This window comes from Stegostoma tigrinum, chromosome 3 (assembly GCF_030684315.1).
Source record: "Stegostoma tigrinum isolate sSteTig4 chromosome 3, sSteTig4.hap1, whole genome shotgun sequence".
Taxonomy (NCBI): domain Eukaryota; kingdom Metazoa; phylum Chordata; class Chondrichthyes; order Orectolobiformes; family Stegostomatidae; genus Stegostoma; species Stegostoma tigrinum.
The window spans coordinates 19,447,818-19,474,042 of NC_081356.1; the positions used below are offsets into that span (position 1 = coordinate 19,447,818).

The following is a 26,225-nucleotide window of genomic DNA, read 5'->3' on the forward strand; positions in this document are numbered from 1 at the left end:
CTAATTAGCACTGCATTTTCCATATCAATCTATTTTACATATCAATCCATTTTACATTTCAGACTATTTTATATTTAAGTCCATTATAACATCTGCCCCATTTCAGAAAGGGGCAGACAACACATTTCTAGTTTTGTGCAGCTGATGGTCAATAATTTTACACCTTGAAATTTAAAATGAATTAAAATAGATCAAAGGCAGTCTCAGTTTCAAAAAGTAATTACTGCAGATATTCTCTGATATTCTGGACATGTGTGAGTAGAACAGGTTATCCATTTCTTTAATAATAAAACACTTTTAAAAGCATGTTTTCCGTATCTTACTTCATAATATTAAGCCAGAAGCAGTTTACACCCTAATTATAAAGGATGAATGAGGACACAATCTTCGTCAAAGACAAAACATAACTATACCCCACCTGATCTGGGTGTGTTTGATCCCAAGCATGCTTCATTGATTTTCACTTGCCCAGGGAAAGTATTTTTCATCTTGAAGTGCACAAAATTCACGTATCATTGAATAGGGGTGAAATAAGTTTGAAAGTCACTTTGCTGCAATTGACACGCTATTATAGTTAAGGAAAATATGCCCTGGTTACTTTAATAATGGAATTTGCCATGCATAGGTGCTGAGTTCAGGGAACTGCCAATCAGAGATGAAATGGAATCATAAAAATTCTGATATGCCAATCTCTCTTGTCTATACTTGTGCATTTCCCACTGAGTGACATTACAACAATATCACATTACCCCTCTGAACTGAGGAATGAGACATGGTACAAGGAGCAGTAAAGGGAAGAGGAAAGTATACTTCAGAAAGATTGAGAAGAATTTTGCATTTCAATTGCTGTAACTAATAATTGCATCCATTTAGTAAACTAAACTTCATTTGTTTGATATTTTAAATCAGACTTGAGTGGTTAATAGCTTTATTAAAATATTGAATAAAGGCTTGCATACAAGTGCAGTCACAAATTCATTGCCAAGATCCCACATCCCAAATTCAATTCATTACACAGATAATACTCTGAAAATAATTAATTTTAACAAAACATCTTTGAGATGGAAAGCTTTTGACCTGAATTTTAATCAAAGAGGTACATTGAAACTTAGTTTATGTGATAAACGTTGCTCTCAATTTTAAAAAAAAATCAACCAGGGCTTAATCTACTTTAAAAAGCATTTTGAAAGCTGCTCATTTCCACTTACAGATTTGAAGATATTTTATTCATGGCTATAATGGGTTTCCGGGATCTGGAGCCCATTTGCAATGAAGTTCCAATTCAGCCACTCTGGAGGAAAGCTGACATTTTTGCTCTGATGATGACTCATCCAGTTTCTGACAAGTTACTACTTGAGCAGAATCTCTAATATTGCAGGAGAGAGTGAATGAAAGAGGAAGCCAACCCTTCCAAAATGGCTATTGCTGTGAAATTGTCTGCATTGGGCAGGTCAACAAGTCATGTGTATATGCCCTTCACAGAATATTAATGTAAGAGTCTTTCTACTGGACAGGTCATAAAAACATTATTTAAACCACAGAATACACCTTGCCTTAATGTACAAAATAAAACAAAACTTACAAATGGCAGAAGAAAAAAGAATCAAACTCTTTTTAAATTTATAATTGTTGCTCAATCAGTAACATGAATAAAAACAGATAATGAAAGACCTCCCTGATACATAATAAACAATTAATAACACAATGTATGTGGAATAACTGAATGCCTTGGTAAAAAGGTTTGCTGTTTCCTTGAACTGTTTTGCTGAAAAGAAGAAAATAACATTTATAGATTGGATTGGATTTTATTCCTAGTTTCCTGAAAAATACTGACCGTGCAAACATACAGATTAGGAGCAGGAATAGGCCACTTGAGTCACCTGATCCATTCAACATGATAACCGTAAAAGACATAAGATGGAAGTAAGCTATTCAGCCTATTGAATCCAACCATTCAATGAGTTCATAGCCAATCTGATAATCCCTGAACCCACTGTCCTGCCTTTTTCTCTTAACTCTTGATTCTCTTGCTGATTAAAAATTTGCCTATTGCAGCTTTGAACATATATAACAATTCAGGCTCAACAGTACTCTGTGGTAAAGAATTCCACAGGTGCATTACTGTCCGAGACAAGAAATTCTGCCTCATCTCTACAAGTCCTAAATATGCGGCTCCCCTATTCTGAGTTACGCACTCTGGTTCTAGGCCACCATAGAGCGAAAACAATCTTTTAGCATTCATCCTGTCAAATTCCCAAAGAAGCTTTTATATTTAAGTAACGTATCGTCTACATTCTGCTATATTCCAATGAATACAGGCCAAATTAACTCAAGCCCTTCTCATAAGTTAGTCCTCTCATATTTCATGTCATTCTGGTGAATCTTCTCTGGACTGCCTGCAATGCCAGTTTTTTTAGATGTGGGGCCCAGAACTGTTCACAGTATTCAAGCTGTAGCCTGTTAGTGCCTTGTATAGTTTTAGCAAGACTTCTCTCATTTTACCTTGCAGTTCCTTTGAAATATATGCTACAATTCCATTGGCTTTCCCTATTACCTACTGAACTTGGTTGCTATCCTTTTGTGATTCATGGATCTTTGTTCTGTGGCTGTCTGTAGCCTTTCTCCATGTTAATAATATTTAGCTCCTCTATTCTTCCTAAAGTGAATAATCTTACATTTTCCTACATTATATTCCATCTGCCAAGATATTGTCTCCTCACTTAGCCTGTCTATATCCTTCTGTGAATTCTTATTGTCATTCTCACCACTTACCTTTCCACCCATTGTTGTGCCATCTACAAATTTGTCTATAGTACATTTAATTTCCTCACCCAAGGCATTAATATATAAGATAAATAATTGTGGTAAACAATCTTGTCTTTTTAAGTATTCTAATGTGTGTATCTTATCAAGCACCTTCTGAAAATCCAAATATATTACATCTACTGCTTGTAACTGCCCCAAAAAATTCTAGTAAATTTGCAGGCATGCTTTCCCCTCCATGAAACCACACTGATTCTGCTTCATCATATTCTATGTTTCTAAATGCTCTTCTATTACATGCCTCACAATAAACTGTTAACTTTTTTCCCATAAGCTAACTGGCCTGTAGTTATCTGCTGCTTTCTTTTATCTCCTTCCCTTTTTAGTAAAGGTACTGAATTGGCAGTTTTCCAGTCTTCCGGGCCTTTTTCCTGAATCTAAATAATCCTGAAAGATACTACCAGTCCTTTCAATATGTCTGAAGCTACTTCTTTGTCTACCTATTAATGCAGCCCATCAGGCTTAGGGGATTCATTGGTCTTTAGCCCTATTAATTTCCCTCACACTTTTCCTGTAGTGAAAGTTATAGTGCTTGTTTCCTCACCTCCTTCTGACTATTTTGTGATTTTGGGTAATTTATTAGCATCTACTGCCATGAATACTAATGCAAAGTATTTAATCAAATCCACAGCCAAATTCCTATTTACTCATTATTGTTTGCCCAGCCTCTTTTTCAAAGGACTTATGAACATTTAGACCTCTCTCTTTCTTTTTACATGCTTAAAGAAGCTCTTGCAGTCTATCTTGGGATGACTTGCACATTTATCGTCGAAATTTCTTTTGTCCTTTTTTGATTGTCTATTGTAGATTTTTAAATCTTTCCCAATAATCTGGTTTACCACTAATCTTTGCCACATTATATATTTTTTTTTCTGTCAATCTGATGCTATCCTTAACCATAGCTAACTTATCCTCTTGCTAAAGTCCTTCTCCCTCACTAGAATATGCCTTTGCTGTGAGCCATGAACTACTATCTCATTGGTGAAAGAATAAACAGAGTTAACATTTCGGGTCCAGTGACCCTTCCTCAGAACCCACACCTGAAACAGTAGCTCTGTTTTTTCCTTCACAGTTGCTTCCAGACATGCTGAGCTTTTCCAGCAGCTTTGTTTTTGTTTCTGATTTACAACATCTGCAGTTCTTTTGGTTTTTATTGTCTTATTTGTTTCGCAGATCTGATTATTTGACATTTGCATTTAAACTTGATAAACTTCCATTTCCTGTTAGCTTAATAATCTATCTTTCACTATCATTTGAAGTAGACCTTCCCACAACTCTGCGAGAAAAGAAAATCTCCTCACTCTCATTTTTAAAGTGTGACCCTACATCTAAGTTCTCCTATTTCATGTCACCCTAATGATATCCATTTCATGTCACCCTATCAAGGTGCCTCATGAACTTACGTTTCAATCAAGTTGTGCCTTACTCTTCTAATCTACAGTGGACACAAATCTTTCTCATCAAACTTTTTGTTATAAGATAATTGTCCATTCCAGGTAATCTACTAAACTGATTCTAACACCTTTTGTACCCTTCCTCAGGGAAGAACAATAGTCTAGACAACAGCCAAATGCAGTGTCCCCGAAGCCTTGTATAACTGAAGCACAGCCTCCCAACATGTATAATCAATTCCCCTCACAATAAATTATAGCATCCTATTAGCTCTCCCAATTACTTACTATACTTACCTAATATCTTCTGTAATTAATGGACACCCAGATCCATCTGCATCTCAGCGCTGTGTAGTTTCTCACCACTTAGATAATATTTCTTTTAGTCTTCCTGCCAGCCGTGTAAATATTGCCGATCTTTGTAATGATTAAAATTACTTGAGTGGAGAACTAAATGTGGTGAGAATTATTTCTCTGTTGCTGTAATAACTCAGAGTTATTTTGTTCTTGCATTAAAAATTGAATAGTTAGTTTTAAACTAAGTTATAATTTGTGCCACCAAATGGTCCATTTGTGTGGCTTTGATATGAATGGCACATCGAAGGACAAATGAACATGCTCTCAGCATATGGTCCAGCAGGCATGCATCATCACTAAGTGGGTGAGTCAAAAATAACATCTTCAATCATTAATTTGTTTCAAACAAAGCTCATTTTGTCATGCTGCAGAATGCATAAAGTCTCAGCTTGGACAGTTACTGAAACCTATTATTCGTTTTAAAGAAAAAGCTATGGTCAATGCCAACGATAATGAAGGATAAGTATCTCTGCCTTTGAAACTGACCATAACTCATAGAAAAGTTATCCCAGAAACACCAAGCAGGGCTATTTATCAACTCTCAGCCCTGGCCAATATGAATTCTCAATTCATTGCGCAACCTAATTATACGTTCTGTATCTATAAAATGTTTAATTCTACTTAATTTTCCACAGTGTTAGTCACTAACAAATCAGTTATTTAAACCAAATAACAACTGTACCCTTCCCTTTAGGTCTGTGGAGCTGGAAATTATTTTACAAATGTTGCCTTAGTTCAGGTGCATAAAACAGGTTAGTGCAATTTTCATTCAACTGTCACTTACTGCCAGCCTAGTCATAATACACTAGCTTCTATTCATTTAACAACTGCAATGAATTTTGTCTTTTCATTCATTTAGCAAAACCTGAAACTTTCTCTGATTAGAATTGAGACATTTACAAATGATCTTCACATTTAAGATCATAAATGCATACTTGCCGATCCTCATTCAGTGACAGTTCTATCACCTCTGACCACTGGGTCAAAAGGTTGTAGGTTGAAACCTCGCTTCAAAGGTTTGAGCACATAATGCAGGCTGACACTTCAGCATAGAGAGAGCGCAGGGCTGCCAATGCATTAAACTGAGGCCCTATCTCCCTTCTTATTACAATATTATTTTGAAGAGCAGTAGTCCTGTAGAAGTCTTAAACAATTTCCTCAACCAATATGATTAAAGCAATTTGGCCTGATATTTGTTGGAACAGTGCAGGCTGGATGACAAACTTGGAGGGATCTGCTTAAGTTATCCAGGAAAAGTTTGATGATGAAAAATCCTGGATAGCTATTAATTGAATGTCCAGCTCACCAGATGCCTACAATCCCCTCCAAACAATGCATTCCTCAATGCCAACTGGACACTGAAAAACCCCGAACTCTAACCAGCTCTGCATAACACAACACACTTCCACCTGCCCCTAGGACCTCACAGCCAGTTCAATATCACCCCCCGAACTGCCAGGAGCTGAAATCCATTCTCTACTCCACCTCCACTGCCAACATGAACCACAGAGATCTTCCACTAACCAACACACAATGTGCTCATCCCACTCCCAGCCTTAAAGACATTTCCCATTTGCTGGCCCCAACATCCCTCTCCCCCCACTGATGACAATCCCATGGCTGATTCTCACCCGGCACCAGCAAACCACACACTTCCCCTTTCCCTGCAACCTACATTGGACACACCCACATCCTCCCCCACTGCTGGACAGGCATCTCACCCCTGCTGGTTGGATAAATCCACCAGCTATTTGTCATTCCTCCTTCCTCAGGCCTGATCAACCCTAAATACATCACTTACACTGCACATTTACCACTTGGAAGCTTGGCACTCCTTGTATAGCCAATGCCATCCCAACCCCATTTTTACCAAATATGTTTACTACTTCACAGGAACTGTGTGACAGCTGTGCTGCTGGGCATTTAGATCTCAAAATAGGAAGCATAGACAGCTGCAATAAGGCAGCATGGTTGATTTCCCTTGACTGTGCTGATATATGAAGGTTCCATTTCAACTAGACTCTACACGTCTGAAGGAGCTGGGAATGGAATTGCTAGCTGGAGATAAGCAGTTCAATCCTAAGAGAAAAATAACACTAGGAGCAGAGTGGCAATCTGACTGTGATTGAAACTTCTCAGAATATCTTGGCCTTTATCTGGTCTGTATTTCATGGCTGTTTGTGAGGTCTTACAGTAGACCTAGTGTCTGCCATGTTGTTAGAATCCAATGATGGCCAATTCAAAAATCTGGACGCATTTGGCTGTGAAGTGCTTTAAAATTGTCAATACGTTCTTTAAATACACAAGCCAAACAACTGTATTTTCTTTTCTTTCAGGCACAAGGGCTCATTTTGTAAGGCCCACATATAATCCCTTCACATGGCTTTTCAAACTGGTCTCCTGTCCTAATTACACTTATGAGGTAATGAAAGACTTTGTCATTTCACTGTATCAGTCACTTAGCTGGCAGCTACATCCTAGAATAAAAATAAATTCTGTCAAACCCATACACCTTCACAATATTAGAGATGGTTAAATGTACTTATAGAAATATTCTTAATTATCATTCAAAATTAAACTAAAGAAGCAAAAAGTGAAAGAGGCAGAATCATAGGTCCCAGAAGACTCCTATTGCCCTGAAGTCGCAATCTCACTCCCACTCAGTTTTGAATACTAGTTTCTAAGTATTGAAAAGGAATCTCAGTTTCACTATATAAAGTGAGCAAACATGAAAAACATAAAGTCAATGGCAAATTTCCCAAAATATTAGCAGGCAAGTGCCTTAGAGGCAGGAGTATGGTGTAAAGTGTCACTGAATAGCGTATTATTTGTGCGGGGAACATTGTGTGCTGTTATCCAAGGAAAAATTTGAGATGTCTTGGTGGCTGCAGATCAACTTCAGGATTTAAGTTAATTCATTTCATCTTATTTGTGCAGATGGGAACCTGGATTAGCTTCACCATTATGACCCAAACCCTTCCAGGTAAAACACAAAAGTTGTCCTTTGTATGTAGTGCATTGATTGAATGCTATTTTCATGCAGTCAAGATATACATATGCCAATAATGTCCTCTCTTTTCTTTCTAGTTGCTATCTTTGCCCTCATGGTATCCCTGCAGCTGATTTTCTGGGCTCAGAGAAAACATTGCAAATATCAGAAAGATTTTAAAAATTATCCCAGCTATAGAACAGCAATGATTCCATTGATACTGTAAGCTCCTAAAGTCCACAGTCTTAATCTGGACTTTGCACGATAGGTAAAACAGATGACTATAAAACAGTAGCCAAGGTTTCAGCTGTCCTGATTGATTTCAAATGAAATATAAAATTGGATAATAATTTTAAAACAAGGGGCTCCCACAGAATGCTGTTTAAATTGTGCAAATTTCATGAAACTCAAGGAGAAGCTTAATCAGGAAATTGAGATTCACAGCTCACAGATAGCGTTTCCTCACCATACAATGCTGGTTAGAATAGAATAGAAGTTTATTATCAGATGTACTTTTGCAAGAAAAATACAGTGAAAATTTTTATTAGTGACTACACCAGAGCACCTGTATTAATGACAAAAGTTATACGTAATAAAGCAAAAGTAAAATTAAGACAAATTTCATCACAGTTAATGGTTCCTGGTCTCAGGGAAAGTCAATCAGGGAATGACGGAATACCCTGAGACTGTTGTTCTGGGACAAGACCTCCCTTCTGGGATGAGACTGCCATGCCGGTCTGCTGGAATACTGGGGCAAAACCTCCAAAGAAGACTGCCATGCTGGGCCAAGATTGCCACATTGAGCCGTTGGAAGCCACCTTGTCTCTGGGCCAGGAGTAGCCTCCTGTTCCCCATCTGATGCTCCTCCAGATGCTGCTGTTGCATTATACATTGAGACAGAATTGATATGGAAAATGATGTTAAGGTTATCAATGCTCACCAATTTATATAGAGAAAATCGACAACAGATTTCGGTCTGCACTCAAGCCACGAAAGATATTGAACTCATCCTCAGGATGGTCTGCAACAATCCTCATCAATAAACACAAATAATCACAATGGAGTTGCAACTTCATTTGAATTTGAGTTACCATTCCCTTTAGTTTCCTACTAAAGAAGCCATAAAAATGGAAACTTATGCATTTAGGATTTTTTTTTCAATTGTGTAATAATTGATAATTACTAATGAATAAACAGCCTAACCAGTCATGAAAAAAATTCTTTTACAAGTGAAAGATTCTTTTGAAATTGATTAGTGTCAGTGAATTACAGAACAGGTTTAAAAGTAATTCCTTCTGTAGCTTTCCCTTTCCTAATTGTATTTGTCCTTCCCAATTTTTAATTCCTATTTCTGTGCATGGCTTAAATATTTTTGCAACAGCCACCCAGAATGAGGAAGATTTTTGTTATAAATATAGCCTGCGCCAATAACTTCTGTGGACAGTTTTTTGTTAAGCACGAGGAGGCTGTTGTGCTGTAGTTACCATGTGAATCTTGCTGACCAAGAAGTTTTCCTGCTCTGACCACATGTCACAATTTGATAATCAGCCTCTGTGGCCATGATATGAATGCACCTTCCATTGCCATCAAGTCTTGGGATAAATTTCAAAATTAGAGCTTCTGGCTTCGAGGAGAGAGGTCACTGAGACATCAGCCCAGGTCAGTGGCTGCTTATAAGGCTCCTAAAGCCTCACCTCCCTTCTATCTTGCCCTGCTTGCTGTGTCTCATGCCCCTCCTTGCCTCCATGCCCCATCCATTACCCAGCTAAGTTTCCATGCCCACCCTGTCTCCACAAGCCAGTTATGCCAATCCACCCACCTCCAAAGTCCTTCACTTAAACTCATAACCATGCTCCCAAATGTTCAAAACGTATAGAACCCTTGAGCCTATGGTAACATTGGGACAGCTTTGAGATGCTCATAAAGCTGTAAAAATGAACAAAATCACTCACAAACTACTTAAAAAAGAATTCTTACCCTTCAAATGTGGAAAACGTGAGGTTTTCCACTTTTGGAGGAAGAATAGATGTGCAGAGTATTTTCTTAATGGCGAGTGGTTGGAAATTTAAGATGTCAACAGGGACTTATGTGTTCTTGTTAATAAATCACGGAAGGCTAGCATGTCTCCATGTCCACCCACATATCAGGTGGACGGATAGAACATTAGTCTTTGTTGCAAGTGAATTTGTTGTCAGGAGGAGTAAAGACTTGCCTCAGTTGTATAGGCTCTTGGTGAGTCAACATTTGCAAAACTATGTGCTGTGTGGTTTCCTTATCACAGGAAGAAAGTTCTTGCTATTGACAGAGTGCAGCAAATGTTTACAAAACTGATTTCTGGGATGGCAGAACTGATGTATGAGGAGAGGCTGAATCAGTTAAGATTATGTTTGTTATTCAGAAGAATGAGTGGAGATCTCATAGAAACCTATAAATTCTTACAGGACTAGGCCCACTAGGAGCAGGGAAGATGTTGATGCCACAGAGGGGTGCAGAACCAAGGGTTGCAGCCTAAGGATACAGGGTGAATCATTTTCAACTGAGGTGAGAGGAAATTTTTTGATCCAGAGAGTGGTAAGCCTGTGGAATTCATTTGCAGTCAAGTTCAATATAGCACTTGGGCCTAATGGATATTGGGAAAAATCAGGAACCAGCCGAGTTAGATAATCATCCACGATCATAATGAATGGCTGAGAAAACTTGAAGGGCTGAACATCCTATTCTTGCTCCTATTTTCAAAGTTTCTATTCTCACAGCTGACTTAAGGTATTAATGCTTGCAATGTTATGGCTCATTTGGCTTCTCCCCAGTTCCCCAAAAGCTAGACACCTTCCTACTTTCTCAGTCCTGATGCCAATACTTAGTTGCCGACTGCTCTCTTGAATGTCTTCCTGAGTTTATTTGACTGTAAACAATTAACCAAATCCTCAATAAATGCCCTATTATAGAATCCACGTAGTTTATCTGTCTTACCAGCAGTACAGCTAACCACTGCACTCCTAAGATGAAGTCTACATTGCTTTGCTGCCAAAGCCTATTAACCTTAGCCTTATTTATTTGCGTTGAGCTCTCTTCAGTGAACTGTTATTGCCCTGAATGATCTATTGGAAATCTTGCAGTAAGCCCCACTCCCACTGAATTGAATTGTTACCACCTAAGAAGTCTTGAAAATGAGGGTGCACTGATATTTCATTTCACAAAGGATGCTGGCTTGCTCTGTTTAAAAGGAATGATTATAACTAGAAGATTTCATCACAAGAGGAACAAGCTATGATATTGAAAGATCTTGTGGTCCCATCAATACATATTTTCTGCCGAATATGTCTAATTATGCGCCAAATTCTTTGTCGATCTATTTTAAACTTGCTTCGGTAATTTTTCATCAGATGTGAAAACATGTGCATGGGTGAAAAAAGGTACTTGAGGTGATTCAGTGCCCATTGATGTTTGGCTGGACTTGAACATGTTTGTATTCTTTCAAACAAGTTTGTGTCTTATTCAAAGAGTCCAAAACTCATTTATTCTTAATATTTGTTAACTCATATTGCTAAAAGATATTAATATCTGATCACTAAGGTCTCATTCAATTTAACGTCACTCTTCTGGCATTTTTGAAATCAGTACCAATAGTTTTCCTATTGAATCATGTTCAAATTCCCAAGACACAATTGTCATTTGGTCAAGCTTTAGAATCAATTATTTTGTAAAGTCATTACTGCCATACAGTTGACTGCGTCATTTAATTCCAAAATAATATTACTAGCATTAAATTAATGCTGGCTAATGATGTGATCTGTCTACTCTGCATAATCGTAATGGATTAGTTTTCATGCTTTCTAGTGCCCTCACCAACATATTGTGTTAGCTGTACCAGACAGTAAGTGTATCTACTGTCATTGATGTAATTTGAGGCAAAGCAGCAGGCAAAGCACTGTAAAGTATTTAGAAACCAAATTTTCAAAGTCTTACATTATGATGTCAGAATTTTCAGTTTGGTTCAAAACAGGTGCCATATTAACAAATAATCTGTCAAAAGAGATGTTTGGGACACAAAATGCCCTTTATGGTTTGGGCAATGTTGACATTTAGTCAGTGAGTTGCTCACAGAAAACTGCGGTTGTCTTCTAATAGCTGAAAACCGTCTGCCTTTGGCAGTCCACTGGCAAGCAGGTAAATCCCATCAGAGGCAGGAATACAGGTCAGAAAGGGTGTCATTGATCAGGTTAAGAGGTGGTCAACAGACGCACCTGTAGGTAAGGGTTCCTGTCACGGTACCAGAAATTTTTAAGATGCTGGAAGGACGTTTCCAGTGACTGGGGAGTCAAGTATCAGGGATAACAGTCTAAGGATACAATATGTCACTCAGGACTGAGATGAGGAGAAATTTCTTCACCTAGAGAGTGATGAGCCTGTGGAATTTTCTACCACAGAAAACAATTGAGGCCAAAACATTGAACGTTTTCAACGAGAGATATTGGTTTAGGTCTGAAGAGATCAAAGGGTATGAGATGAAAGCATGAACTTGGTACTGAGTTTTATGATCAGCCTTGATCTTTTTAATCAAGGGGCAAACAGCTTACTCCTGCTCCTATTTTCTATTTTCCCATGTTGCTGTGTTTCTAATTTGAATGAGCACATCTCCTTTGTACCGATATCCTCAAATTGTAAAATTCTGGATTACTATTTTCATATTAGAACATAGAACATAGAAAAGTACAGCACAGTACAGGTCCTTTGGCCCATGATGTTGTGCCGTGGAATAATCCTAATCCAAAAATAAAATAACCTAACGTAAATTCCCCTCAATCACTGCTGCCTATGGACATGTCCAGTATTCTCCCGCACTACATAAACACCACTGTCCAAAATTGAATGTTCGCCATTACAGTTTTACACTCTGAAATCTTCATCTTCAATCCACACTATCAACAATATATTTGAGACCCCTTTCATTGACTTTCTCTTTGTGGGACTATCTTTCTGCTAAATTTACTATTTCCTACTTGACATTCTTCTTTGATACTTTGTAAATTACACAAGCATAAGTCATTTTTTGCTTTTAAAACTAATTTTAAAAGTCTGTCTATCGCATAAAATAGATGTAAAAGACACTTTGGAGCTTGTCTTTCACAAAACTCATCATGGATTTGAAATTCCTGCACCCTATGCTTCCCAAACATGATGACTGTCAAATACACTTAATGGTAAGGTGCTGGCATGTGCTGCTGAAGAAAAGCATTTTGGAGTGCAGGTGCATAGTTCCTTGAAAGTGGAGTCGTAGGTACCTAGTTCAGTGAAAAAGGCATTTGTTAGACCTTGAGTATAAAGGTTGGGAGGTCATGTTGCAGCTGTACGGGACATTGGTTAGGCCATTTTTGCAATACTGCATTTAATTCTGGTCTCCTTGCTGTAGGAAGGATGTTGTGAAACTTGAAAAGATTCAGAAATGATTTACAAGTATGTTGGCAGGTTTGGAGTGTTTGAGCTTTCAAGAGAGGCTGAATAGTCATAGTCATTTTCTCTGGAGCATTTTAGGCTGAGAGATGACCTTATAAAGGGTTATAAAATCATGAGGGACTTGGATCGGGTGAATATTCAAGGTCTTTTCCCGAGGGGTACAGGAGTCCTAGAGGGCATAGGATTAAGGTGAAAGGGAAAATATTTAAAAGTGATCTAAGAGATAGCTTTTTCATGCAGACGGTGGTGAGTGTATGAAATGAACTTCCAGAGGAAGTGGTGGAGTCTGGTAAAATTACAACATTTCAAAGGCATCTGGATAGGTATACGAATAAGAAGAGTTTAAGGGATATGTGCTAATTGTTGGCAAACAGAACTAGATTAATTGAAGACATCAGGTTGACATGGATGAGTTGGACCAAAGGGTTTGTTTCTAGGCTGCATAGCTCTATCACTCAACGATGACATAAGAGAAAAAAAAGTGACAGAATCTGAGAATAAATCCTCATCAATGTCTCACATGCCAACACATACCATGAGCTCTTTAGAAGAGTAACCCAATTATAAAACTGCACAATTCAACATAAAATGCAGATTTACTTGAGGGTTTCAATTATAGTGAAGTCTAAGGTATTTGCAGCTATCTTCACTGTGGAAGCTAGTTGGTTTGTATAAGAAATTTGAATAGGAGAAATTATGGTATCAATCAAAACAGCATTAGCAATTGATAAGAATGCAATTTAACTCTGTTGGATAAGTCCAAAGATTTCTGATCATAAATTTTCATATCGGTACAAGGAGAGCCATAAACAAGAATAACTCAGTAACTAAAGACACAATTGTGTTATATTGACTTTTCAGTAACATTATGAAAGAGGAAATATGGGATTGGCCATTTTTAAACACACAACTTCAATAAAAAACAAATAACTAGAAGTAATATTTAACAACCAGCTTATTCTATGTCAATTTCTTAAAAAAAATTGCACAAATTGAAAATACTCCCCAAATGTTTTCTCGAGATATTAAACCTGGCAATAAATTATTTTAGCTCTAACGTCTTAAGCAGTAACCAGGGCAGGGCATTCATGTAGATTTCCTGCTGAATTTGAAAAATGTCATTTAAATATATTTTCACATAAATTATTATTCTTCTGATTCACAATTGTTAGAAGCTTTCTTCTGTTGGCCCTGGATGTGTAACTCAAGCAAACTTGCACCTCAGCAGTATCTAATTTGCTAAATTAGTTTGAGACTCCCAACAAAAGTCCCGACAGGTTAAATCGATTGAATAGGAATCAATAAAATCAAACACGGGAGCTCTTCAGGAAGGAAAGAGGTCAATATTCTATTCCAAAGAGATGATTTGAATAGTTTTGCAACCTACCTATCTCAGGAATTGATAGTTGAAGAACTCCAAACAATAGAACATTATAAAATTTTTTGAGTAAAATATTATTGCTTTTATACAACAAAAAATGACCTGTTCCATGAAAATATTTAAAATTAGTACTGTCCAGTTGCCAGAGGCAGTTTTCATTGCATTGATTTTGATTGAAATCGCTTAGAACATTGAACTTACTTTAATTTTCCACTGAATGGTTACTAAGGCAATGTTTCAGCAAAAACTGGAAAAACCACACTTTTGTAAGTTAAGGGCAGTATGACTAAAATAGGTGGGAATCCGATGCAGGTAGCTGCCATGTAACCATTTGAATAATAAGACTCCTCCCATAACTATCCTTGACTCTGAATCATACTGTTGTAAACAATTATGAAACGGTAGAAGACCATTCTACATGTAGTTTATTTGAAGGATATCCATAAGAGCAAATCAGTCCCATTCTTCTGCCAATAAAGGCTAATTCAATTCAATTCAGTTCAATTTCCCTGTAGTCATTGAACCATGCAGCACAGAAATAGACCCATTGGTCAAAACAGTCAACGCTAACCATGTTCCCAAACAAAACTTTCCCACTTGCATGCACTTGACCCATACCCCTCTAAACCTTTCCTATTCATGAACTCACCCAAATGTCTTTCAAATGTTATAACTGGACCTGTGTCCGTCACTTTCTCCAATTATTCATTTCACACATGGACCACTCTCTGCGTAAAAAGATTGCCCCTCATGTTCTTTTAAAATATTATTCCACTCACTTTAAATATAGTCCAAAGATGTACAGGTTAGGTGGATCGGCTATGCTAAATTGCCCATAGTGTTCAGGGTTGTGTGGGTTATCAGGGGATGAGTTTGGGTGGATGCTCCAAGGGGCAGTGTGGACTTGTTGGGCCGAAGGGCCTGTTTCCACACTGTAGGGAATCTAATCACAGTATGCCCCTTAGTTTTGAACTCCCCCCAACTTAGGGAAAAGACCTTTGTCATTCACCTTATCTATGCCCCTCATAGTTTTATAAACCTCAATAAGATCACCCCTTAACCTCATATGCTCCAATGAACAATGCCCCAGCCTTTCCATTCTATTTTTACATCTCAAACTGGCAACATCCTGGTAAATCTTTTCTGAACCCTCTCCAGCTTAATGATATCCTTCTTATAACAAAAGTTTTGTTCCCTGCAACATTTTTCCTTTTGTTATAATTATCTAACTCCCTTATGTCATAGACTTAGATTATCAATCACTTTTATTTGGTGATTCTTGACACTTCTGCAAATGGGAATACTTTCTGCATCTTCTCCATTCAGATTCTTCTTCATTTTGAACAACTCTATCAAATCTGATTTTTACATTCTCAAACCTAAGCCTGTCTACATAATTGAAGTTCCTCATCCCTGGAATCATTTTTGTAATTTTTTTTTTCATCCTTTCTAATTACTTCATGTCCATTTTAAAGTTCAGAATTTGACATTATGTTGGCGCAGAGTTTCTGAGGAATGGCAATTTCTTGCAGATAGCCACGATGCTCATTTTAATCAAAAGCAGAAAGTGTTGAATTTCCTTAAAGGACACTGATGAACCAGATGGGCTATTCATGACCATCAACAATGGTTTCATGGTCGTTACCAGATTCTTTGTTCCAAATTTTTATTTAATTCCAATTCCATCTTCTGCCATAGCAGGATTCAAATCCAAGTCCTAGAATATTGCTTTGGTCCCTGGGTTAATAATCTAGCAATAGTACCAGTCGGCCACCTGTTCCTCCACTCTGGACCTAAAAACCCTTCAGCCTTTTCTTCTGCTCTGGACCTGAAATCCTTGCACTCCCTGGAACTAGCTAATCACACACTCTGGATGCAACATGAGGGAGGTAGGTAATTATATCAAAAGGAAAAATATTTCAGCAGAGCACGTTCGATGGGGTCGGGGGAGGGAGAAAGGTGTGCCAATGCAAAGTCAAGGGGTATGTAGCCTGGAAAGAGGTGTGTGTGGTGTGAGTGTGGGTGTGGGTGTGTGCAGGTGTGCGTTTGTGTGTGTGTGTGTGTGTGTGTGTGTGTGTGTGTGTGTGTGTATGTGTGTGTGTGTGTGTGTGTGTGTGTGTGTGTGTGTGTGTGTGTGTGTGTGCGTTGGAGTCAGTTTAGGAGGTATTGAGGAGTCAAGCTACATCTTTAACCATCAAACTTTTCCTGAGTAGTTACTTATTTAATTTCATTGGAATAATATTTGGAAGCGATTTAAAATAAGATGTTTGGACAGTTGTAGGTGTTGAGAAAGTGCCTAACAGAAAATTCAATTTCCCATCGACTCCTCCAGAGTTTACAATAGTGAGGATTCCGAGGGTTCCCACCATCAACTCCCAGCTACACCAGAATAATGATTGGTCGGTTATTGGAAAAATATGGGCCAATATTCCTAAACTAATTTTTATATCGGTTCACCTCAATGATCATGCTTTTGTACTCCGTGTCTCTACTTATAAAGTCCAATGACCCATATGACTTATTAACTACCTTCTCAACTTGCCCAACACTTCACTGAATTGTGCTCCTCCTTCTGTTCCTGCACCCCTTTACAACAGTTTTGTAATTTTTCTTTAATCTTGATTGAGATCGGAGAGGTTCATTGTTTCCTTCCCTATTCTCCACTGATCCAGAGATTACAACAGATTTAAGTTTAGTCAAGTTTGATTATAGCCAGTTATATAGTGTCAGATTCAGTTTTAGGAACAAGTCAGCCAAGTTTCTTTTGCCAAAATAAATAGTGGGTTTATTAGCAAAAAAACTTCACTTAAAGACACAAAACACTTTAACAAGCAGGTTGGATAAGGCAATAGTTTTAAACATATATATATTATATCTGTTCTTGAAAAAAAATTAACAGACACCAGCAGATGGAAACTACAGGAACTGAAAAAAAGTGAACTTCTACTTTGTACACACCAGTCTATGGTTAATTAATTCATAATTAGGCAAAGTAGTGATCCAAGAATCAACTCTGAAGTATACATTCTTCCCATTCGATAAACAAACTTTCACCATCATTCTGTTGCACATCTTATAGCTGACTCTATCACAGCACTATTGCCCCTTTTATTCCATTAGCTTGGCAGTTTTGACAAGCCTGCTTTGTGGCACTTTATCAAAAGCCCTTTAGATGTTCATTTACAACATGCCAATTGCATTATGTTCATTAAGTTTCTGTTTCCTTACTATCGACCTCAGTGCATTAGTTAAATGTGACTTTTACTTTGACAAATCAATATTGGTTTTCACTAATTTATCTACATTTGTCTAAGTAATTCCCAATATCCATAAGTATCCTTTCTGAAAGCTTTCACACTATTGAGGTTAGACTGAATATTCTGCAGTTACCCGTATTCCTTTTCTACAAAATGGGTGAAAGATTTCTAATTCCTTAATGCTCTGGTTCCAGGTTTATTTCTCAGAAATATAGGTGATGCTAGGTGGAAGAAATGGAAACCAGCTGCTTTAAGTGTGATTGAAGCCTATACTATCATGTGTGTATTTAGATGTCAGTCTGGAGTACCTCTGGGATGTAAGTGTTTGTTCATAAGCCTGCTTGCTTCTTATCTCAAAGTAAGACTCTTCCACTCTTTACATATTATAACACTTCTTTACTTAAATTACTACATTGTTTATTGGATGCAGCTGTCTCGTGTTGTACCCAAGATTTTTCTCTTTACATGTTCGCTCTACACTTCTCATTTACTGATGTTAGAGTCATTATAGGTTACATTGTCATGATTTATATGAATCTCAGTAGAGCACATTTTACTCCGAGTTTTTAGCTGCTTGGTCTACTTTATTCCAATATTTTGCTTTTACTGGCATATGTAGTCCTTGTTGTTAATAACACCATCATTAACATCATTATTACTATCATCACTGTCATCACTATCACTACCTTGCCAAAATGCAAATATCTGAGATCAAAGTGATATTAAATTCCGACTGGACTCTCTTTGACTTTGCCTGTGAATGTTGACTTTGCATCTTGTTGTGTATTGTTAATTTTTTTAACCTTTTCCTTGATGAATGAATTATGGATTTTGTTCTTTGGCAAGACCTTTTATTTGTTGTTGAAGCAATTATGGCTCTAACAACTTACAATATCTTCTGAAGTATCCCATCTCTTCACTTTTATAGCACTAGGTTCCAACTAGTGGGTATTTGCTGTGCTCGTGGTTCCATTTGGAACCACATCCTATAAAACCGAATATACTATATGACATTGATTCTCATTCCTTTGGCTTTTTCCCCAGCTTGCAGAAGGGTAATGATGCCACCTTGGGAATTACCCATACAAATATCAGTGGAATTCTCAATGTTCCTTCAAATGATTTGGGTCCCTGATTTCCACTTGTATAATGAAAATGGATTTCTTGTCCCAATGTTAAAGACTGTTTTGATTGAAGAAAACCTAACAACTTCGCATCCCTCACACTATCTACTATTTGTTCTTTCAATAATTCATCCTTCAAACTTGCATATGTAGCATCGTGCTAGATAATATCAACTCATTATAAGGTTGCTACTGATGCTCCCAAATGCTAAAACTGCTGATTAGCTTTTGCATTCTGCCAATAAACTTCTGAAGATAAGACATTCCACTCCCGCACATCCCAGATGTCCAAGTTCTTCAAGGACCGCAACTTTCCCCCCACAGTGATCGAGAACGCCCTTGACCGCGTCTCCCCTATTTCCCGCAACACATCCCTCACACCCCGCCCCCGCCACAACCGCCCAAAGACGATCCCCCTCGTTCTCACACACCACACCACCAACCTCCGGATACAACACATCATCCTCCGACACTTCCACCATTTACAATCCGACCCCACCACCCAAGACATTTTTCCATCCCCACCCCTGTCTGCTTTCCGGAGTGACCACTCTCTCATGACTCCCTTGTTCGCTCCACACTGCCCTCCAACCCCACCACACCCGGCACCTACCCCTGCAACCGCAGGAAATGCTACACTTGCCCCCACACCTCCTCTCTCACCCCTATCCCAGGCCCCAAGATGACATTCCACATTAAGCAGAGGTTCACCTGCACATCTGCCAATGTGGTATACTGCATCCACTGTACCCAATGTGGCTTCCTCTACATTGGGGAAACCAAGTGGAGGCTTGGAGACCGCTTTGCAGAACACTTCCGCTCAGTTCGCAACAAACAACTGCACCTCCCAGTCGCCAACCATTTCCACTCCCCCTCCCATTCTTTAGATGACATGTCCATCATGGGCCTCCTGCAGTGCCACAATGATGCCACCCGAAGGTTGCAGGAACAGCAACTCATATTCCACCTGGGAACCCTGCAGCCTAATGGTATCAATGTGGACTTCACCAGTTTCAAAATCTCCCCTTCCCCAACTGCATCCCTGAACCAGCCCAGTTCGTCCCCTCCCCCCACTGCACCACACAACCAGCCCAGCTCTTCCCCCCCACCCACTGCATCCCAAAACCAATCCAACCTGTCTCTGCCTCCCTAACCGGTTCTTCCTCTCACCCATCCCTTCCTCCCACCCCAAGTCGCACCCCCATCTACCTACTAACCTCATCCCACCTCCTTGACCTGTCCATCTTCCCTGGACTGACCTATCCCCTCCCTACCTCCCCACCTATACTCTCTCCACCTATCTTCTTTACTCTCCATCTTCGGCCCGCCTCCCCCTCTCTCCCTATTTATTCCAGTTCCCTCTCCCCATCCCCCTCTCTGATGAAGGGTCTAGGCCCGAAACGTCAGCTTTTGTGCTCCTGAGATGCTGCTTGGCCTGCTGTGTTCATCCAGCCTCATATTTTATTATCCTGAAGTAGTAACCTGTTGCTTTCTGTGCACCACCTATCTTTGAGGATGCACTTATTCCATACTTTTGACTATATTTTGACGATAACAGTTGCCTCACGGTGCCAGGAACCTGGGTTCAATTCTGGCTTTGAACAACTGTCTGCCTGGAGTTGGCACATTCTGCCCATGTTGGAGTGGGTTAACTCGGGGTGCTCCAGTTTCCTCTTAGGTTAGGTGAATTGACCATGCTACAAATTGCCCCGTGGTGTCCAGGGATGTACAGTTTATGGGAATGGGATGGTGTGACTAAGTGGGAAGCTCTTCGGAGGGTCGGTACAGACTCAATGGCCTAAATGGCACTGCCTGCACTGTGGGGATTCTATGATCCTCCATTGGTTTTGTCATATGGTAACACTGCATTTTTGCATGTTATTTGCCTGTCAGTGCAAATTTTTTTAAAAATTGTCATCCTCTTAGGATGACAAGCCTCTCTCATGATACTAAAGCTGAAATTTACTTGACTGATTGTTATTTCAATCTGTATATTAAGCAGAACACTTCGTAATCCATTTCAACGATGGGAAAATAGTAAATGTTGAAGCACATCTCTCTCAGGGATTTTACCATCGGCTGAAACAAATGAATCCTCAACGCCCATTAAGGAAAGTATACGTGCTTACTAAAGTGCACCAGGATGAGTAACTTTCAATGTCAGGAGTTTCGTCAAGGAGTTATTTTTCAAATTTACAATTATATGGTGTTACAGCACTGTAGAAATTCCAATATACCATAGCTACAGAAGAATTTCACACGTAAACAGCTCAATCAGCTGCCAAAACTTAGATATGTGCAAGATAATGTACATCATGAAGCTGAAATGCACAAATCAATAGATAGAAAGTCATTTTGTTGCCTTTGAAAAGACTAATGTAACAGGCTGGTGTCGACTGAGCTGGAGGGCACTCTCAGGATGCAGTCTGCCGGAGATTCCAGACAACTCCTATCATTTACTACAACAGAATAATGAAACCAGTGCTCTCCTTCTGCCCCTGTGTTGCTCTGCTCCAACTTCTGATCATTTCTGTAGCAGACCTATTATAGATCTTAAGGCATGAAAACAGACAGCACAGCGCTGCTCGCCACAAAGCGTGGCTTCCAATGCTTATAAGTCATCAGACACAGAGAAAGCCAAAACCATAAACTTTGGAAATATACACTTCGTAACAGCAACCACAGTCACTGTAACATATGTAAATTCTACATTGTACGCTTGACATAAGACGTCACTAGCAGAGATATAAATGAATATTAGATCAGATGACTAAAGTTTGATCAAATAGGTTTTAACGTGTTTCCTAAATGGGAAAAAAAGCAGACATAGCAGGCAAAGAGATTCAGGATAACATTGAGAGTTTGGGCCTTAAGTCACTGAAGGCACAAATATGGAGCAATTAAAATCTTAATAATAGAGGCCAGAATTAAATGAGTACCGATATCTTGAAGAGTTGTTGTGCTGGAGGAGATAACACTGATAGGGAGGAGTGCGGCCCTGGAGGGTTTCAAAAACCAGGATGAGAATTTTAAACTTAAGACATTGTTGGATTGGAACAAACTCAGTGAGCATAGGACTGATAGATGAATGGGAACTTCTGCGAGTTAAGATATAGATTGTAAAGTTTTGGATGACCTAAAGATTATGATGGGCAGGGCCCAGGTATTCAGCCAGAAATGCATTAAAATCATCAAGCCTGAAGGTAATAATGACATAAAACAACAGTGGGACAAAGTTGGGAAATGTCATAGAAGTGGAAATAAGTGATCTTAGTGACGGTGTGTCCACTTGGAAGGTTATTCATTCACGAGATGTGTGAATTACTGTCCTTGCCAAATTGCCCTTGAGCTGATTGACTATCTAAGTCATAGACGCTGATGATGGTGGCAGGTTTCCACCCCTGAGTCTCACTAGTGAAACAGATGGGTTTTTGAAATACTCACTGATGGTTTCATGGTCATTATTGTGAGACTACATCTTATTTGTAAATATTAGCGAATAAATTTAAATTCCACATAGATATTCCAGACTTGAACCTGCGTTCTCAGAGCAATTGCCTAGGCCTCTCACATATGAATTAATTTTCACTCAACAAATCCATGCTGACTCTTCTGAATCTATCCATATTTTGTCTTATGGCTATTAGTTCTTTCCAAGTAATTGTTTCAACAAGTCTCGCCAGCAACAAAGTTGAAACAACTGGGTTGAATTTTACAACTTCTTTTGAACATGGTTTTGCAATTCCCTGATCCTCCAGCACCAATTCTAAATCCAGGGAAGATTGAAAGATTAGTCTTAGAGCCTCTGCAAATTTCACTATCACTTGCCTCAATAATATTGGATGCTTGATCAACTTTAGGAACCAAAAGCTTATCCAATATCTCTTCCTTATCAATTTTAATCATTCTAGTGACTAATTTTCCTTCTTTGTCACCATGTCTTGGGTAGCTTCTATATCTGCTTTCAGTTAAGGGCCAAAAAATTCATGTACCAACTCAGTCATGTCTTTATCTTCCAAGTGCAAGTCCCTTTTTGGTCTCAAGAAATAAAAAAATGTTATTGAGCCACTGTACCTTCCAGGGAACAGATGTCAAAGACACTAAACACACCAACTTGTACCTCACCACACAACCCCATCCCCCCTGCTCTTTACCTCACTATTCTTCCCTGTACTGGCCAATCTTTCCCCTTTGCCTGTCAGCATAGTTGACCTTTGTCTCCACCCATGCATAAGACATAACTGTGCCTCAAAAATACAAACTTGCCTCTCCAGGGAGAGACGTTGTCACTCTACAGGAGAGTTAACTACCCATACAAAGGAAAGATCTGCTCCTTTCCTCAAAGAAATCTAAATTTAAAATAAGGCATTAGATCGAAAAATCTTTGCAGGACCATGTTTTGACATAACCACCTCACAGAAGGATCAGTTCATCAGATTCAAACAAGTGGTGCTGAATGGCTGTTTCTCAAATTGAGTTTATAATGTTAACACTTTTTCTTTAAATGAAAGAAAATTCCATAACAAAAGAGGGGAAGCAGGATCATTCTTCAAAGTCTACAAAGCCATGTATTAGCAACAGGAATGGCAGGTACACCATTGGTTGTGATGGAAAGCAGTTTCTTGATCGGCATGTTTTTCTCAAACATAAACCATTTGAATACATTGTGCATATGTTCGCTTCTTGTTCTCTCCTTAAGAAGCAAAAGGGCAGTAATATCTTCCTGGTTGTCCTTAAAAATTAAGCACACTGAATCAATCGCTTGGGTTGGGTTGATCATGTTGATGGACTCGTTGAGTTGCATTGAGAAGATTCAAAATTTTTCAACCCTGCTGTTGTTGCTGAAAGGTATCTTCAGACAAATGTCCACTCAACTTGCTATGTGGATGCAACAAATGACAGGCTCTGGGTTGTTTTTATTATGTCTTCTTCAGTCTCAATGTCTTTGTATAGACAGTCAGTGGCCACAGTCATTGCTTCTTGACTAGCTTTGCATCTATGAACGATTTATTGTGTTTTTCCAGAAGATGGCAAATACAAATGATGTTTTAGTGTAGGCCTTACTTTTTAGTGCTGCTTTAGGGGGCTAAAAAATAAGTGACTGTTGAGCTTTCCAAACAGCCTTTAGTTCCAATTTTTTTCATCCAATGCATGCTGTTCATGGGAAAACTATCATTGAACTTTCTGTGCATTGTTGTGTGGTGACACTCCAAATTTCCATTTTCACTGAACAAGCACACTTTGATGACATACAAGACAAATATTCCTATCTTGCAAGTTGTGAACAGGAATTTGTTTTCTCATTTGCACGCAGTCTGTTCACTGGAGACATCTACAGGGGGTGCAGCTGTCCTTCACAAGAGGTACATGTTCCTCCTTAGGGCACACCTGCCTCTCCAAGAAAGGCTTGACCTCCGTCAAACGTACCTGATCATGCAGTAATACATACTGACCCTTTGCAGTACCCACCTGCTCCTTTACAAAACATTCTTGGCCCTTTGCAGAACATAAATGTACTTCCACCAAACACATCTTCCCCTCTCCAAGAGCCATCTGCTCTTGTACTGGACATGCATCAAACCCACAATCCATGAGGGAGCTGGTCTCTTGATTTTGTTCTACTGCTATCACTTGTAATATTGTTGGTGTTTTCTACATGTTTGTCTATTACAACTGTTGCCAAAGGAAGAAGTGATGAAATACCTCAATTGTTTTTATTTAAGCTACTGCATGAATTCCCTTCATTTTTCTTTAAGCTATTATGATAAAAGTTCTCTGTTTGACTTACCATCTTGCCCGGCATATTTTTGTTGTGCTGCCCTTTATTATGCTTGTGGAGGAGGGACAGAGGCACATTATCACTTTGATTGCTGTTCAAAAACTCTCTTGCCTTGCTGCCTGCTGTCGCTGTGGTTTCTTCCAAGGGGGTGGGGTAATTTTCACTGCCAATAACCCAGGTGGCATTTGTTTGTCATTGACATCTTTTCAGCTCAGTTATGGGTCACTCCTAAGGCATGCTGTGCCCAGAAGACCACAATAATCTTGAGAGGTGCTCTCTTGGCAAATGATGCCAGAACTTTTGACTTCTCTGAGCAACAAAACTGTGATGTAGATCATCCTTATTGCCTTTCCCTCTAATTACATGTATACCCATTTGAACTTCTCTACTGCCCCTGTGTTGTAGAGTTGATGCTGCAATGCCAGTTCCTTTACTGTAGTTCTGGCAGGTACATGTTTGACATACTTGGAATGATTTGTTGTAAAACCTATTTCAATTAAGACTCTTGACCATAATGGCAGTTGAATTTTAAGCAAATAAATTTGCAATGGAATGAGAAAAACAGGGAGGATTTCAATCTCTTGAGTAATTAGTGAGTAATTAGGACCAGTTCTAGAGCAGAGGCACCGATTTAAAATCATTAGGCACATAATTGTAGGTCCTAGCAGAAGATTATTTCCCTTTCTCTCTCTCTTTTTGGACAAAAAGCAGCTCTTAGCAGCCAGGGACAAAAATAAACAAATATAATGGTGATATTTATATTAGCCAATATGATTGCATCCTTTTATTGGGACAAGTTTCAAGCAAGAGTAAACAAATGGTACCAAGAATGAAATAAACTGAAAGGTGAGCTTGAAACAAAGTATTGGACAGGGAGATATTTTACATTCAGCTAGAGACAGAAGGCTGCTGCATCTAGCTGCAGAATTCAAGTACAGATTCTGTACCGTCTGCCCAATTGTCACCTGGAGCCTGGAAATGGTTGTTACCAGTCGTGAATCATTAGTTTTTCCTATCCATTTAGCCTATGCATCATATCTGAACTGCTGATTCTTAGTAAACTATTTAACATACTGTTTTAAAGAATACTTAGGGGTCTAAGCCCATTTATTTTGATGATCTGTATCCCAATTTCAAATATTGCATCTCACCCATGTGACCCACTTGCTTCTCCATTGAATCTAATCCCATTTAACTGTCGATCATTGAATTTCTACTTCCAGTCCCCATGCTAGCCAATATTTGCTGAAATTTAGGTGTTGTCCATCTCCTCTTTGAATCTGCAGAAACTAATACTTGACATCACTGTTCTCAATAGCTGGACCCATCTCCAATATGTTTTCCTATCCAAAATCCATGAACAGTTTATTGCCTCCCATGTGCATACCCATCTTTCATAGAACTGTGCTTTCTATGTTCATGGTGGCATCTGCACTCTGTCAGCTTTGGACAGAGATGGCCTCCTGAGAAAGTAATATAAAGAAAATGTTGACCCATTTTCAGCCAACTTGTTCTTTAGAATATTTGAGACATTAACTGCAATGCCTTTTTTCTGTGAGATTGTTTACTCAAGATTGTTGCTTGAGAAGCCTGTGGGAAGGCCCTCCCAAATTTTCCAAAGGTGTCCATGTTAATAAAATGGACCTTGCATGATTCACTTGGTTCATTGT

General features: G+C 38.8%; 1 protein-coding gene across 1 annotated transcript in view; it reads left to right on the plus strand.

Moving 5' to 3' along the window:
* The window catches only part of LOC125450575 (trans-2,3-enoyl-CoA reductase-like), a 124,290-nt gene extending 115,528 nt beyond the window's left edge, over nucleotides 1-8,762 (plus strand). The window contains exons 9-12 of the mRNA XM_048526581.2: nucleotides 5,266-5,323; nucleotides 6,908-6,993; nucleotides 7,509-7,554; nucleotides 7,659-8,762. Of these exons, the coding sequence (XP_048382538.1) occupies nucleotides 5,266-5,323; nucleotides 6,908-6,993; nucleotides 7,509-7,554; nucleotides 7,659-7,786 (318 nt within the window). The 3' untranslated portion in view covers nucleotides 7,787-8,762. The remainder of the gene's footprint in view (nucleotides 1-5,265; nucleotides 5,324-6,907; nucleotides 6,994-7,508; nucleotides 7,555-7,658) is intronic.
* The last annotated feature ends 17,463 nt before the right edge of the window (nucleotides 8,763-26,225 follow it).